This window comes from Mustela putorius, unplaced genomic scaffold (assembly GCF_011764305.1).
Source record: "Mustela putorius furo isolate JIRA1106 unplaced genomic scaffold, ASM1176430v1.1 tig00003834_pilon_pilon_pilon, whole genome shotgun sequence".
Classification (NCBI taxonomy): domain Eukaryota; kingdom Metazoa; phylum Chordata; class Mammalia; order Carnivora; family Mustelidae; genus Mustela; species Mustela putorius.
The window spans coordinates 105,231,080-105,247,560 of NW_025421987.1; the positions used below are offsets into that span (position 1 = coordinate 105,231,080).

The window sequence follows — 16,481 nt, forward strand, 5'->3', positions numbered from 1 at the left end:
TATGATAGTTGTCTTTCTCTGCTTGACTTATTTCGCTAAGCATGATACGCTCTAGTTCCATCCATGTTGTCGCAAATGGCAAGATTTCATTTCTTTTGATGGCTGCATAGTATTCCATTGTGTATATATACCATATCTTCTTGATCCATTCAAGTTGGCTGTTTAGCTTCACAATTATTTTTTATTTTTTCAGTGTTCCAAGATTCATTATTTATGCACCACACCCAGTGCTCAATGCAATATGTGTCCTCCTTAATACACACCACCAGGATAACCCATTACCCCAGCCCCCACCTTCAAAAACCCTCAGATTATTTTTTAGAGTCCATAGTCTCTCGTGCTTCATCTCCCCCTCTGATTTACCCCAATTCACTTTTCCTTTCATTCTCCTAATGTCGTCCATGTTATTCCTTGGGCTCCACAAGTAAGTGAAACCATATCATAATGTACTTTCTCTTCTTATTTTACTCAGCATAATCTCCTCCAGTCCCATCCATGTTGACACAAAAGTTGGGTATTCATCCTCTGATGGAGGTGATATATTCCATTGTGTATATGGACCAGATCTTCTTTATCCATTCCTCTGTTGAAGGGCATCTTGGCTCTTTCTACAGTTTGGCAATTGTGGCTGTTGCTGCTATGAACATTGGGGTACAAATGGCTGTTCTTTTCACTATATCTGTATCTTTGGGTTAAATACCCAGTAATGCAATTGCAGGGTCATAGGGAAGCTCTATTTTTAATTTCTTAAGGAATCTCCACACTGTTCTCCAAAGTGGCTGCACCAACTTGCATTCCCACCAACAGTGTAAGAGGGTTCCCATTTCTCCACACCTTCTCCAACACTTGTTGTTTCCTGTCCTGATAATTTTGGCCATTATAACTGGTGTAAGGTGGTATCCCAGTGAAGTTTTGGTTTGAATTTCCCTGATGGCTAATGATGATGAACATTTTTTCATGTGTCTGTTAGCCATTTGTTTGTCTTCTTTGGAGAAGTGTCTGTTCATGTCTTCTACCCATTTTTTGACGTGATTATCTGTTTTGGGGGGGTTAAGTTTGTGAAGTTCTTTATATAGATTTTGGATATCAATCCTTTATCTGTAGTATCATTTGCATATATCTTCTCCCATTCCCTGGGTTGCCTCTTTGTTTTGTTGACTGTTTCCTTTGCTGTGCAGAAACTTTAGATCTTGATGAAGTCCCAAAAGTTCATTTTCACTTCTGTTTCCTTTGCCTTTGGAGACATGTCTTAAAAGAATTGCTATGTCTGATGTCAAAAATTACTGGCTATGTTCTCCTCTAGGATTTTGATAGATTCCTGCCTCACATTGAGGTCTTTTATCCATTTCGAGTTTATCTTTATGCATTTTTTTTAACAAATTGACTCTGCTGACCGACCATTCTTCTATACATTGCTGTCCAATTTTCCCAGCACCATTTATTGAAGAGACCGTCTTTTTTCAACGCTGGGTAGTTTTTCCTGGTTTGTCGAAGATTATTTGACCATAGAGTTGAGGGTCCATATCTGGACTCTGTTCTGTTCCACTGGTCTATGTGTGTGTTTCTGTGCCAGTACCATGCTGTCGTGGTTATCATAGCTTTGTAATAAAGCTTGAAATCAGGCAATGTGATGCCCCCAGTTTTGTTTTTCTTTTTCAACATTTCCTTAGTGATTTGAGGTCTTTTCTGGTTCCATACAAATTTTAGGATTGTTTGTTCCAGCATTTTGAAAAATGCCGGTGGAATTTTGATCAGGATGGCATTGAAAGTATAGATTGCTCTAGCCAGTATAGACATTTTAACAACGTTTATTCTTCCAATCCATGAGCGTGGACTGCTTTTCCATCTTTTTCTGTCTTCTTCAATTTCTTTCATGAGTGTTCTGTAGTTCTTTGAGTACAGATCCTTTACCTCTTTGGTTAGGATTATTCCCAGGTATCTTATGGTTCTTGATGGTATAGTAAATGGAATCGATTCTCTAATTTCCCTTTCTATATTTTCATTGTTAGTGTATAAGAAAGCAACTGATTTCTGTGCATTGGTTTTGTATCCTACCACATTACTCAATTGCTGTATGAGTTCTAGTAGTTTGGGGTGGAGTCTTTTGGGTTTTCCATTTTAAGTATCACGTCATCTGTGAAGAGAGAGGGTTTGAGTTCTTCCTTGCCAATTGGAATATGGTTTGTTTCTGTTTGTGGTCTGATTGCTGTTGCTAGGACTTCTAGTACTATATTGAACAGCAGTGGTGAGAGTGGGCATCCTTGTCTTGTTCCTGATCTCAGTGGGAAAACTCTCAGCTTTTCCCCATTGAGAATGATACTCACTGTGGGCTTTTCATAGATAGATTTATGAAGTTGAGGAATATTCCCTCTATCCCTGTGCTTTAAAGAGTTTTAATCAGGAACGGATGCTCTATCTTGTCAAATGCTTTTGCTGAATCAGTTGAGAGGACTATGTGGTCTTCTCTCTTCTCTTATTGATTTGTTCTGTCACACTGATTGGTTTCTGAATGTTGAACCACCCTTGCATCCTCCGGATAAATCCCACCTGGTAATGGAGGGTAATCTTTTTAATGTACTGTTGGATACTGTTAGCTAGGATCTTGTTGAGAATCTTGGCATCCATATTCATCAGGTTAGGGATCAGGGTAATACTGGCTTCATAAAAAGAGTCTGCAAGTTTTCCTTCTGTTTCTATTTTTTGAAACCGCTTCAGGAGAATAGATATTATTTCTTCTTTGAATGTTTGGTAGAATTCCCTAGGGAATCCATCAGGTCTTGAGGTCTTATTTTTTGGGAGGTTTTTGATCACTGCTTCAATCCTATTACTAGATAGTCTACTCATGTTGTCAGTTTCTTCCTGTTTCAGTCTTTGAAGTTTACATGTTTCCAGGAATGCATTCATTTCTTCTTAGTTGCTTAGCATATTGGCTTATAGTTGTTCATAATAATTTCTGATGATTGTTTCTATTTCCTTGGTGTAGTCGTGATCTCTCCCCTTTCATTCATGATTTTATTAATTTGGGTCCTCTCTCTTTCTTTTGTATTAGTTTGGCCAGTGGTTTATCGATCTTGTGAATTCTTTTAAAGAACCAGCTTCTAGTTTCATTTATGTATTCTATTGTAGCTCTAGTTTCTAATTCATTGATCTCTGCCCTAATTTTAATTATTCCCTTCTTGTGCATGGGGTTGGCTTAATCTGTTGTTGATTTCCCAGTTCCTTAAGGTGCAAGGAGATTTGGTGTATTCAGGATTTTTCAGTTTTTTTGCGTGACGCTTGGATGACTATCTGTTTTCCCCTGAGGACCGTTTTTGCTGTATCCCATAGGTTTTGGACCGAAGTGTCTTCAATTTCATTCGTTTCCATGAATGAAGTTCTTCCTCGATTTCCTGGTTGATCCAAACATTCTTGAGCAGAATGATCTTTAGCTTCCAAGTGTTTGAATTCCTTCCAAACTTTCTTGCGATTGAGTTCCAGTTTCAAAGCATTGTGGTCTAAGAATATGCAAAGAATAATCTCGGTCTTTTGTTAACGGTTGAACCCTGATTTGTGACCCAGTATGTGGTCTATTCTGGAGAAAGTTCCATGTGCAGTTGAGAAGAATGAGTATTCTGTTGTCTGGTCCAATGTATCATTCAAAGCTCTGGTTTCTTTGTTGATTTTCTGCTTAGAAGATCTGTCTGTTGCTGAGAGTAGCATGTTAAGATCCCCTACAATTAATGTATTCATATCAGTATGACTCTTTATTTTGATTAACAGGTGGCTTGTGTAGTTGGCTGCTCCCTATTGGGAGCATAAATATTTACAATTGTTAGATCTTCATGGTGGATAGACCCTTTAAGAATGATATAGTGTCCTTCTGTATCTCTGACTTAAGTGTTTAGCTTAAAATCTAATTTATCTGGTATGAGAATCACCACTCCATCTTTCTTTTGAGGCCCGTTGGCCTGAAAGATGGTTCTTCATCCCTTCACTTTCAGTCTGGGTATATCTTTAGGTTCAAAATGTGTCTCTTGTAGACAGCATATGAATGGGTCCTGTTGTTTTATCCATTCTGCAGCCCTGTGCTGTTTATGGGAGCATTTAGGCCATTCACATTGAGAGTGATTATTTAAAGATAAGTCTTTATGGATATCATGTTGCCTGTGAAGTCCTTGTTTCTATAGATTGTCTATGTGGATTTCTATTCTGTGTTATTCTTGGATTCTTTTTACTTCTTACTTATTTTTAATTAATGATTAAAAGGGGCTCTTAATCCCATACTTAATTTGGAGGAATACTCAGTAGGTACATAGTGAATTTTTTCCTGAATATTTATCTTCCCTAGCATTTCAAAATTCTTTTCTCTACACTAATAAACCCCAAGCATAATCCTAGGTTTTCTTTTTCTAATCCTCATGTGGAATTCAGGACTTGCACAGCTAAGCCTCATCTCAGGTTTATACAATTAAATTTTATACATTTTGAGAGAAAGAATTACACAGCATGTCCTTACAGGTGTACACACATGGCTAAATCAACAAGACAAACTTTTTAATAGGAATACATCTAAAGTTCTGCATTTTATTCCCCAGCACTACCCTACCCACTGCTTCCTCTAGGAAAAATACTTTTTTTTTTTTTTTTTTTTGGTGGCTTACCAAGAAACAAACCAACATTATTTTAAGATAAATCATTAAACTCTGTAAAAGGTTTCTGTCTAGATAAAGTAAGAAGGAGGGAGGTTTTATTTATTATTGATAAAATGATATAAGGATACTGATTACAGTAAAATGTTTTTATAAACCTCTTTTACAATCTCCCATTACTTAATTTAGAAAAGCTATAAGTATTAATCCCTTCTCAGCTTTTCTTTTTGTCATTCTAATATCACTGTAATCTTATACTATTTTTTTCCCCTGAGGAGTGTAGTCATTTGCTTTTTCTTTTTTTAATCATCAGTTTGAAACTGCTTATTCTATAGGCCATCGCCTGTGCCTTCAGACTGTCCTGTGTTTTCAAATGAGCTGATAAAATTCCTTTCTTTTTTCTAAAGTTTACATTGCAATTGTAAATTGCATTTTTTCAGTTTTATGGAGATATAATTGACATAACATTATAGTAGTTTAAGGTGTACAGCAAGGATTTGATACTCATGTGTCTTGGTTTTAGAATATCAGTCTACCCTTCTCAGTAAGACATTTTTTGATACTGCCAGTTTATTTAAATTTTTATATGTTTTAGTCAGTAGAAAGATAGCAACTTCTAACAACTAAAGGAGTTATTTTTTAGAAATTCAGTTTGTCTTTCTGTTGACCAAATCTTATTTCTAAATTCTCTACCCATTGGTTTTTGGTTTTTTCATTGTTGGTGTCACAGAATAGGTCTAATTTAAACACAACTATAGTAATCTCTGTGTTCTAGACTAAATATCTTAGTTTTTTTTTATTATTTATACTCATGACACTAGATTACCTTTCTCTTTCCTTTATAGTTTGCTGCTATTGCTCTGTATTGCTTTCACTTTTCACTTGGCTTAGGTGTATAGTTCTACTTTTTTAAATTTTCATTTATTTGTGGGGGGGGCAGAGGAAGAAAGAGACTCTAAAGCAGGCTCCACACCCAGCATGGAGCCCGACACAGGGCTCGCTCGGTCTTAGAGCCCTGAGATCATGACCTGAGGCGAAATCACGAGTTGGACACTTAATGGACTGAGCCACCCAGGCACCCCCAGTCCTTCTACTTTCTTATATGTGCTTGATTCCTCATATCAAAATCTCTTAGAGCTTGGGTGGGGTCTATTTTCTGTTAGTCCACCCCATTTCATCTTCTATGTTGTCTTATCCCATATCCTGTTTCTTTCTAGTTTCCCCAAAAGCTTTTTAGCTCTGTATTTGCCAAGCAAATGATACCTGATGCCTATCATCAGAGGTAGAAGTTCTAACATTTGTGCCCACTCAATCTTGCTATCAGTTTCACCGAGGAAAACACAACACAGTCAAGCACTGGATGACACAGTACTCATATACGAGGGGGCAGAGCAAGACTGGTTTCACTAGTGGGCATTGGTCCCCCAGGGACAGCAGTCAACACAGGACACTTTCCCTGCATGCACCTCTCTTATGCTACAGAGCTAAGGACCTTGTCCCCTCCCCTCAGGAGACAGATTTAGTAGTGAGTTTGGCCAGGTGCCATATGACTTAAAATATGTGAGCAGGACAAGAGAACCCACACTGAGTCTGAAATAGAAAACATATTCCCACACAAGGCAGTTACCCTAGCCATGATTGAAAAGGCTCATTTCTTGATATTGAAATGTTCCAGTCCCATAGCCCATTCTTAGCAGCCAGGTAGAAGTCAAAAAAGACTGTATATAGAGGACTGCCTTTCCCAACAGTCCATACCTCACCCTGAAGTGGCGGATAAAGCATATCAAATCCTGTAGGACCATTGCCCACCCCAAACTTGGAGCAAGAATTGGGTCCCGTAGGGTCCTTGAACAACCAATATGGATGTGGATTTCTCATAAAGCTTCCCTGTCATTCGGATGGCACTTCACCAGGTTGATTAAGAGAGCCAGACCCAGGAGGATGTTTAGGCTTCTTTTGAGAATTATCTTCAAGTAGGAACCTCAGGTGTCTGGAGTAAGCCAACTAAAAAGGTTAAAAACGGAGTCTGAGGGGATTGTGAATGTACTGCTAATAACCATCCCACCTGTGTGTGGATATTTACCAGCTCATATTTTAACTTACCTGAATTGTTGACATATACACAGCAGAAAATGCTGGCAGTCATACAAACACCACCCTCTTCTGCTCCCATATGATTGAGGGCTGTCTATCACCATGTAGGCTGGCGAGTTCACTGAGTCTTGTTGATCTTGTATGGCTTAGACAGTAGCATTAACTACTTCTACCATGGTTAAGGACATAATACCATTTTTTCTAGGGTCCATACACCTATACCCATACTTGAATTTGGATAATTGAATGAAACCAGTGGTTAATTTGTCTTCCTGGGAGAGAACTGTGTACCACTCTGTAGTGTGTTGGCAAAGTGGATCCTTTCCACCCCTCTGTGCAGTTCTTGACATGGATGATGAGGCAATAAAATCTTTCCCTTGGAGGCATACATTTTGTTGTCCATTAGAGTCCACAGAGAAACATATAACCCAGAGGGATGCAGGTGACATCTGTCAGGGGTTTGTTCTCATAATACTAGTTCAGTTATATACAGTCCCAGCCTGCTTTTGCTTTGTGATTGCAGAGAGAGAAAAGTTACGTATTGGACTTCCAATTCCAGAATGTCAGTATAGATCAGTAATAACCATTCTGGTACAGGGGTCTTTTTCTGTCACATCATAGATAATATTAAAGCAAGGGACTCGAGTATGCCTGCATCTGGATCTGTATTGAAGGACTCACCTGGTGATCTGACCCATTGATAGCTTGAGGAACATCTGAGTTCTTGTGTATTGACCATGTCCATTACAGTGGGAGTGTAGGATAAAAGGAACTTTATTCAGAATGACAAATCCAGCATTGGTTAAGTTTGCCTTCATTCACTATGGATGTACTGATTTTTATCAAGGTTATACCAGGCATTCTGTAGAAGGATACTGTAGAAATGAGAAGAAAGAATATTATTCCTACCTGTTTTTCACTCCATGAACCTTCTGAGGCCTGAAAGGTCCTAGTCTGCTATTTGGGGTGTTAGTTGCCTGGGTATTACAACCCATGCTATCTGTCCCAATCCTAATGGTACTTACTGCCTTTTTGAGCACCCAGTGTATTGCTTGACCCAGACTTGTTCTCCTCAGTTGGCCAATCCCAAAAGGGAGGCCATGTGCTGCATAATCTTGACTTGTCCAGTAATGTCACCCACCTGATTTGAAGGGTCAAATGTTCCCAACACTACTAGAAGGACCCTAGCACCATGATACTTCTTAGTTTTGTCTCCCACACTTGTGGTTTCCCATAGAAGGGAGGTGCCAAGGGAGGAAGCATCACATCCAGATTAGAATCAGGAGGCCATGTCTGGTGTGCTATGACAGCAGAACTGTAAACTACCCCCAAAGACATACATTCCCAAATGACAAAAGGAATGATTTGGTATACTGAAATTGGGATTTTGTAGGCACAGTCTAAACACATATCTACCTACTCCACCCTCACCCCATCCAAGTTCAGTATTTCCAGTATGCATTGTAGGGCCGTGTTTCCTTTGCACTACAGTGCATTGTTTAGTAGCCATACAGCCATACAGTCAGATGAGGGTACCAATCCACTAGTAGGCTGTCTTGGTATTCTTTCTTTAGTTGGTGTGTAAATCAATCATTTATTCATTTAGTGGCTTTATTGGCATGCTGGTGATAGTGTGCATTGGAAAGTACATTTCCATGGGATTATGCCCGTTTGTGGTCTCAATTGGGTAATGAAGGATATTCCTTGGTCAGAGTGAAATCTTACAGGGTGTCCAAAAATATGACATAAGTTTTATTCAAAGACAGCTGTGAGAATTTCAGCCAGCATTCAAATGTCAGATTGGAATAATAATACTCTAGCCTGAGAATGGCTATGAGGCATCATCTGTGTGCATGGCTGTGGTCTGGGGGTACATTGTGATCAATCTCCTAGACCGAGGTTGGTCCCAGTCCTTGATTCATATGTCCCAGTTCTCCTCCTAGATGATATGAGTATATTGAGAAGAATCACAAGATTGCACTGCATCATTAGTCTTGGTGTCTTCCAGGGTCATCTGTTGGGCTTTATCACATTTTTTGGGTGTAGGGGGAGCTTTATCACATTTTTTTGTATCAGAAAAGACTCCCATGTCCAGTTCACAGATGTACCCACTGGGAGATTGTTGCAGCCTGCTTGGCACAAGCTGGATTGCCACAAGAGCGCTATTTATGTTTTTATTTTAAAAGGTCTTTTCCCATGAGTATCCACATGAGTGACATACATGTTTTCATCCCAGACAGCAAGCTGCTGCCTTAGTTATTTTCCACACACAGGACATCCCCTTAATAGTCCAGGCCTTTAGTTGCCATTCTCCTGACCATTGGTAACAGCCCATGAGTTGGTGAAAATGGAACAGGGAATGGTGGTAGGGGTGACCTGCATGGCCATCACCATAGCACAGTTCTTGGCCCGTTGGGTAGAATGTCCATATCTTGTCTCAGTCAAAAGATGTCCATCCATTGGCCAAATGGCATCTGCAACTCTGCAGACCCTATCTGCTTTAGTTTCACAGAGTGGTCAGTAAACCATGGTTTATTGCACATTTTTTAATCTTGTGCCCCAGGTAGCCTTAGGAGGGGCCAAAGCATTCTCTGTGAGTTGTTTATGCCTTTCTGATAAGCTGGCTATTTGCTTTTGGAGCCTGCTAGTCCTTTGGGATGTTAGCCAGGCCTGATCTTGGAAGTACCATTTCCATTTTTATGGTTGAACTTTGTTGAGCCTTTTTAATTTTATTGGTAGGCTTTGTCATCACCCAAGTGAAAATGGGTAGCTCAGGTTGCAGTGTCATATGTGGCATTCTAGATGTACCATGCCCCATCTTTATTGGTGCCCAAGAGCAGGCAAAGAAATGTCATTCAAAAGAGGTATATTGCGGGGCTCCTGGGTAAACTCAGTCGATTAAGCATCTGACTCTTGGTTTCAGCTCAGATCTCCACCTCATGGGATGTGGGATCAAGCCCCACGTTGGGCTCTATGCTCAGTGGGGAGTCTGCTTGGAGATTCTCTCCCTCTGCTCCCCCCAAATAAATAAATCTTTGCAGGGGGTGGTAGCTTCTAGAGGTTTCAGATTCAGAGTCCATGAGGACAGTACAACACAGTGACAATTTCCTGCTGCCACAGACCAATCAGTATGTAGAGGGGTTGTGGAAACCTGCAGTTCCATCAGACTAACAAGTTTCAAAGGTTCCAAAAGCTGTGCCTGGCCCATGGCTTGTTGAACAGCCTCTAAGGTCTGCTGCTGCAAGACTTCATTTAAAATTGACTACTCTGCGGTCATCTCAATGAAGGGAGCCAAGAAAGCACCCTGATGGGACACATGCTATTTAAACTACCCAAAGAGGCCCTCTAGCAGTTGGGCTTCCTTTTTATTAGTGGGTGCTGCTAGGGCCTGTATTGTTTCATTGTTTCTGGGATACTTTGGTTTCCTACTCAAGTGTCCCCTAGCAATTGCACCTGCTTTGCCAGGCTCAAGACTTTGTCTAGTTTTATATTCAAATTGGCACTAATCATTCTATCAGTGACCAAGTACAGCACTATAGCCATATATTTTTCATCAAACCCATTCAATAATGGCATATTGCAGACTGTTTTGTATGAATGCAACTTGGTCCTAATCCTCATCCTGCAAAGGAACCAAGTAAAAGTCATTAGCCAGAGCAGAAACAGTGTACAAGTTTTCCATATGGATTGCCACCATGAAGTAATGGTGATAATGTCAGGGTCCCAAGCAGGAACGTCCATGTTTAACCTGTGATAATCTGTCTGCCTCTGAGGTCCAGAGGCCTTCTTGACTGGCCAGACTGGGCTATGAAATTTTAACAGGGTGGTTAATAGCACCTCTACTTATCTTAAGTGTTGAATTAACAGAATAATGTCCTTTTCAGTATTTTTGTTGAACAGTGTGCCATGCTTTAGGCATGGTGTTGGTAAGGAATATACCCTGTCCATAATGCTTGAGTCTGCCCTTATTGTGGTGCCCACCCCTTGAGGTGGTGATGGTGTTCAGTAGCACACACAGCCAAAATGTTAATACCTATTTATGTACTCAGTGGTGGGAACCACAATCATTAACATCCAAAATGGTCCAAAGAACCCCATCTAGAAGCCCATGTGGACTTATCTATCATAAGTAACTATATCCTCCTCAAAACTACCCAAAGCTGTTGTTTTAATTATTGTCATTGGGGCACTAATAGCCAAGGGACCCAAAATAATTAGTAAAAATCGTTAAAAAATTAGTTATTGAGGAGCAGATATGTGTTAGGCACTATGTTAAGTAGTATTCACATTTCAGTCGGATTTTGTGTAATGGAAAAACAACAAAGCTTTTAGATGGTATAATAGAAATAACTTGCAGAATATAGTTGAGCCCCAGAATAGAGCAGTTATCTAAAAGGCAACTGGAGTTTTCATATCAGTTATTACACAGTTTTCGGAAGCACTGTCATGGGTACCATCTTATTTGTTAAGTTCCTGTAGTGTAGGCAGGGCATGTTACAGATAAAGAACCAAGATTTAGGAAGAGAGATAGTTGACCAGGAGGCATCACTGGACAAAGTAGAGATAAAATTCAGTTAATATCTCTTCTCTACTTATAATTGGGTGTATGAACTTAGGTAGATGGACTTATTTCATCTTTGATGGCCTTATTTTCAAATCTGTAATTGGAGAGAAGTGAGGAAACTGTTTACATGCTATCTTAGATCTAGGGTTGTGATTTTATGTTGGGACAGCTGTCCTTAGTCTTTTGCTGACCCATTGTTGATTTTTTGTAAGTATATGTATCACGTAATACTTTTGTTGGCTTCCCCCCTATTTTGCCTCCTGGAATACCATGTCCTGTGAGCCATTTCCATAGATCTCTGTGGACTGCCCTCTGACTTTGCTGTCCATTAAAGTTATTATGCCTCCCCACCCCCAATCAGCATCTACTAGTTATGAGAATTCTACCTTGTCTGTGCTACTCTGTGCTCATATCTCCATTGCTATCAGAAGCTAAATTTAAAAAAAAAAAAAAAAAGATAAATTTTTTGAGTGTCTTCTGTCAGCCTTAAACTATAGAACACACTTACTGTGAATCTTCTCAGGAAGGACTATGCCTGTATCACTAGTAGTTTCCTTTAAACAGAGTATTCTCAGAGCCCTTGTGAGGAACATATTCAACTGGTAGGTCTTCTGAGTTTAATAATAGATCCTTTCTGGCATGCTTTCCTGTGTCTTTAAATTCCTTCCTTCACAGTCTGCCACAATGATTTTGTTATCTCTGTGTCATTTAATATGCACCATTGCTTCTTCTAGAGCTACCCAGTAAGATATTAGAAGATATTAGGCCATTCCAAAGGCCCTTACAGAGCCTTACGTCCTATTTCAAAGGAGAGTGCCCTGTATCCAAGAACTGTCCCATATCTTATTTTCTCTAACCACACCTTCAGCAACCACCAGCATATTTTCCTGGTTCTTGCTGTCCTATTCCTGCAGCACTCTGTAGCATATATTTAATTACTAATTTCATATTAAAAGGTTATCTTAAAGGTTATCCTGCCCTGAAACAAGGAGGTTAGGCTGTTTTATCCTCTATCATTCTCCACTGACTATGAGCCTCATCCTGGAGGGAGGGAAAGGGTGTAGACAGGGCAGTGTGGAGCATAACCTCCCAGGAATCTCTGCCAGGTGATTCTTTTCAACCCTGAGCAGATCTCCAGAGAAAAGTGTGGATATGAACCATTAGCAAGTCAACACAGGAGTAAGCGGGAGGATTAGCCTCGTTTAATAGAATATGGGAATCCAGTTTGGTTATTAAGAGCATCTACTACAAGTGTCCCAGGTACCTCCTATGTCCTAGTGACTTTACCAACAAACATCATCATCTATTCAGTAGTGCACTAGAGAACACTTGATCAGGTTGCAAGAGAGTTATTATGCACATCCCTTTGCAAATACGAGTTCAGTAACATTTCATTGGTAGCTGGAAATTGGGGATGGAGTGTTTACATCACAGAAATATGAAAATGAAACAATTTAGGGCCCCACCCCTCAGAACTTACTGTTAAACTTTGACCAGCAGGGGATCTGGGTGGCTTAGTCACTCAAGTGTCTGACTTTGATTTTGGCTCAGGTCATAAGATTGAGCTCCTCCTCCCCCTCCCCCAGGCTCCATGCTGGGTATGGAGCCTGCTTAAGATTCTCTCCCTCTGCCTCTTCCTTCCTCTCTAAAAAAATAAAATAAAATAATAGATATGCCTGGGTAGGTCAGTCAATTAAGTGTCTGCTTTCAGCTCAGGTAATGGTCCCAGGGTCCTGGAATGGAGTCCCACATCTGGGTTTTTGCTCAGCAGGAAACCTGCTTCTCCCTCTGCCTGCCACTCCCACTGCTTGTGTGCTCTGTCCTTCTCTTTCTCTCTCTCTCTTTCAAAAATAAATAAAATCTTTAAAAAATAATAATAGTAATAATAATCCCTGACGAGCATACATCTGCATTAATCCTTGCTTATGAAATTGGTTACCATCATTTTATAAATGAGAAATTGAGTATCAGAGTGATTAATATACTTGTCATCTTTCTTGTTGCTAATAAGCTGTGTTATTGGAAATAGATTAGTTTTGTTTGCTTCTAGGACTTCGACTTCTGTTATAGCACATTTTTTTTTAAAAGAAATGCCAGTGTCAAAAAAAAAAAAAAATGCCAGTGTCCTTTGAATATGTTGAGCGAATTGGCTAAATTTCTAATAATCGTGATTTCTCATGATCTTCACCAACATTTTCTACTCCAAGTTAATGACTTTATTAAAGATAGTCCACTAATAAATAGTAGCCTCATTATGTCACTCTATCCGTTTTCCTCTGTTCTAAATATAAGAATATTTACCTGTTTTCTTAACTCTCCTCTTTCTAGGTTGTAAAAAGAACCCAGAAAATATTTGTTAAATGAATAAATGATGATCCTATAATATGAAATTAGTTTTTTCTACAGGATTTTAGTAGTTATATAAGGGCAAATCAGCATAGCCTTCTGAAATTAAAATCATAGGTTAAAATTTTTCTCAGAATGTGACAGTACAACATAGGAAATACTCTATATTGAGTCAGAGTTAATAAATATTTGAAAAAGTTGTAGCTTACTCTCAAGGGGTGTTCAGTGCATTTTTAATTAAATAGAAGTACAACACAGACTGTACAATTGCTAAGTTCTACCATTGGTTGAATTACAGTATGATGTAAATTAAATGGATAAGCTGATAATTAATCTTCACATATGCTTAAATCTTTTCAACTTCTTTGGCATGGAATTGACTACTTCTGTTGTGTTTTTATTTGTATTCCTGAAGCAAGGAGAAGTCAGACTGAAATGTTTGAAAGCTCTGCAGAGTCTATATACCAATAGAGAATTATTCCCCAAATTGGAGTTATTCACTAACCGATTCAAGGTAAGCATCAAGAATGCTTAGTTTATTTTGTTTTTTATTTTTAAAATGCTAGTTAAAGATAGTTTAGTAAATAACATTACCATAACAAGTGTTTAGTACGTATTCTTTACTACATGTTCTTTAAATAAACCTGTCTTAAATAGGTGAATGAATTTCTCCTTTAAAAAAGTTATGCCAACATGAGTTCGTATTTATTGCCTTCAATAGAAGGCTCTCCTGCTTAAAAGAACATTTTCTTTATAATTCTTTTTATAGTTATAATATTTTGCACATTAAGGTTTATTTGTCTTCGTGTTAGGGAGTGCTAGATGATGAGAATTATTTTAGATTATGAACATTTATACTAATAACCTCCTCTGTATGACAGTGGTAATAAGGGTTTAAGAGTAAAGCTTTCCATTTAATGTACCATTAGTCTTGCGTGTACTTCCCAAAGATACTGCCTTAGGTCTGTCCCATCTTATTTTCTGCTCATGTTTGGTTTGATTTTTAATTTCTTTTTCAGGATCGCATTGTATCAATGACACTTGATAAGGAATATGATGTTGCTGTTGAAGCTATTCGACTGGTTACTCTGATACTTCAGTAAGTATAATATTTGTTAATAATTTAATATTGGGAGCACCTGGGTGGCTCAGTCAATTAGGTGTCAAACTCTTGATGTCAGCTCAGGTCTTGATCTCAGTGTCATGATTTCAAGCCCTGCACTGGGCTCCATGCTGGGACCAAGCCTACTTGAAAAAAAAATTTTTTTTCAATAATTTAATCTTGGTATTTTAATGTCTTTTTCTTGTATTATTGATGTACTTCACATATATAACACTAATGTATGTCTTACTACTTTAGGTTCTACTTTTACACTTTAAGGTTAGGTTTGAAACAAAATGTTTACTATTTTTTCTTTTTTTCATTTTGACAGTTCCATGTAAACGTTCTCTTACGCAGTTCAGAAAAAATACCAGCAAAGTAACGTAACTTTCTGTTTAAAAAGAGGGAGAGAGAGGCACCTGGGTGGCTCAGTGGCTTAAGCCTCTGCCTTCGGCTCAGGTCATGATCTCAGGGTCCTGGGATCAAGCCCCGCATCGGGCTCTCTGCTCGGTAGGGAGTCTGCTTCCCCCTCTCTCTGCCTACCTCTCTGCCTACTTAATGATTTCTGTCTGTCAAATAAATAAATAAACTCTTTTAAAAAAGAAAAAAAGAGGGGGAGAGAGAGAAGGCCTCAAAAGGGATAGGTTTTTCAGATAGGCTCCTTTGGAATGGTATAGACCTATGAGAAAGGAAATAAGGCATTTAAATTGTGTCGTTCAAATAATAGAAAAATTTAAATAGCAGTAATTATCTATAGAGCTTTGACTAAAATCTGGGAAGAATGAATGTGAGAGAATGTAGGTCTTAGCAAAGTCATTACAAATCCTCATCCCAGTTTGTTACACTGTATCTATCACATTCGAAATAACCATCTATTTCAGGCTTTTGTTTTGATTTTTTTTTTCACCTCTTTCTGATCTAGTACCTACTCTTTATCATTATAGCTTTATAATACAGTATATGACATAAATAAGCCCTCCTCTTTTTGGTTGATTCCTTCTTTGCCTTTCTTTTTAAAATCCACTAGCTACTTTTGGATTACTTTTCTTCTGTATGAACTTTTTTTTTAAGTATGTCTGTCTAATTCCTCAAAAACTATGGCTGGGATTTTAAATATTAGGACTACATTTGTTACTAAAAGATCTATCTTAACCGCTAACTCAGGAAACAAATGGGCAAGCCTTTGTGTGCCAAACTACTCCTTCCAGGGAATAATGAAGGGGCTGGACAAATCGAAAACATAGCTCCTAGCTAGGCTTGCCAACACTGTTGCCAAACAAATTCTGGTAAACTCATTGCAAGAGAGGCCATTAACTCTCAAGAGATGAAGGTTTAGAAAAGAGAAAGGGAGCAGGGGACATGGTAGTCTCAGGTCTTAACAACCAACCTCACCAGCAAATGGAAACCTAGAATTCTGTAAAGAGAGGTTCGGGGTGTATGTGCAAGAGAGCAGACAGAGCACACAGTCATGGTTTGAGGGTCAGTATGTGTTCAGCCACATAATGGGCAGGGAAGGGGATGTGAGGGATGTGGTCTTCCAGGCATTCTTTTGCTACCAGAGCTTTTTTGATCTGCCAAAAGGGATGTTCTGGTCACTACAGAAACACCTTCATCAGTGCCTGAAGAAAGTGTAATAATTCAGCCCGTTATGTGGGCTAAACACATACTGATCCTTACCTATGATTACGTGCTATCTGCCTGCTCTTTTGAACGTTTGGTTAGATTTAAGCTCTCTTGTCTTGTTTCT

At 38.9% G+C, this 16,481-nt stretch overlaps 1 protein-coding gene across 3 annotated transcripts in view; it reads left to right on the plus strand.

Annotated features, from left to right (window-relative positions):
- STAG1 (stromal antigen 1) overlaps nt 1-16,481 on the plus strand; it is a 428,247-nt gene that overhangs the window by 305,779 nt on the left and 105,987 nt on the right. For all 3 annotated transcript variants that reach the window (XM_013061415.2, XM_004762454.3, XM_045088872.1), the window contains 2 exons: nt 14,048-14,146; nt 14,652-14,731. In XM_013061415.2, coding sequence (XP_012916869.1) covers nt 14,048-14,146; nt 14,652-14,731 — 179 coding nt within the window. The remainder of the gene's footprint in view (nt 1-14,047; nt 14,147-14,651; nt 14,732-16,481) is intronic.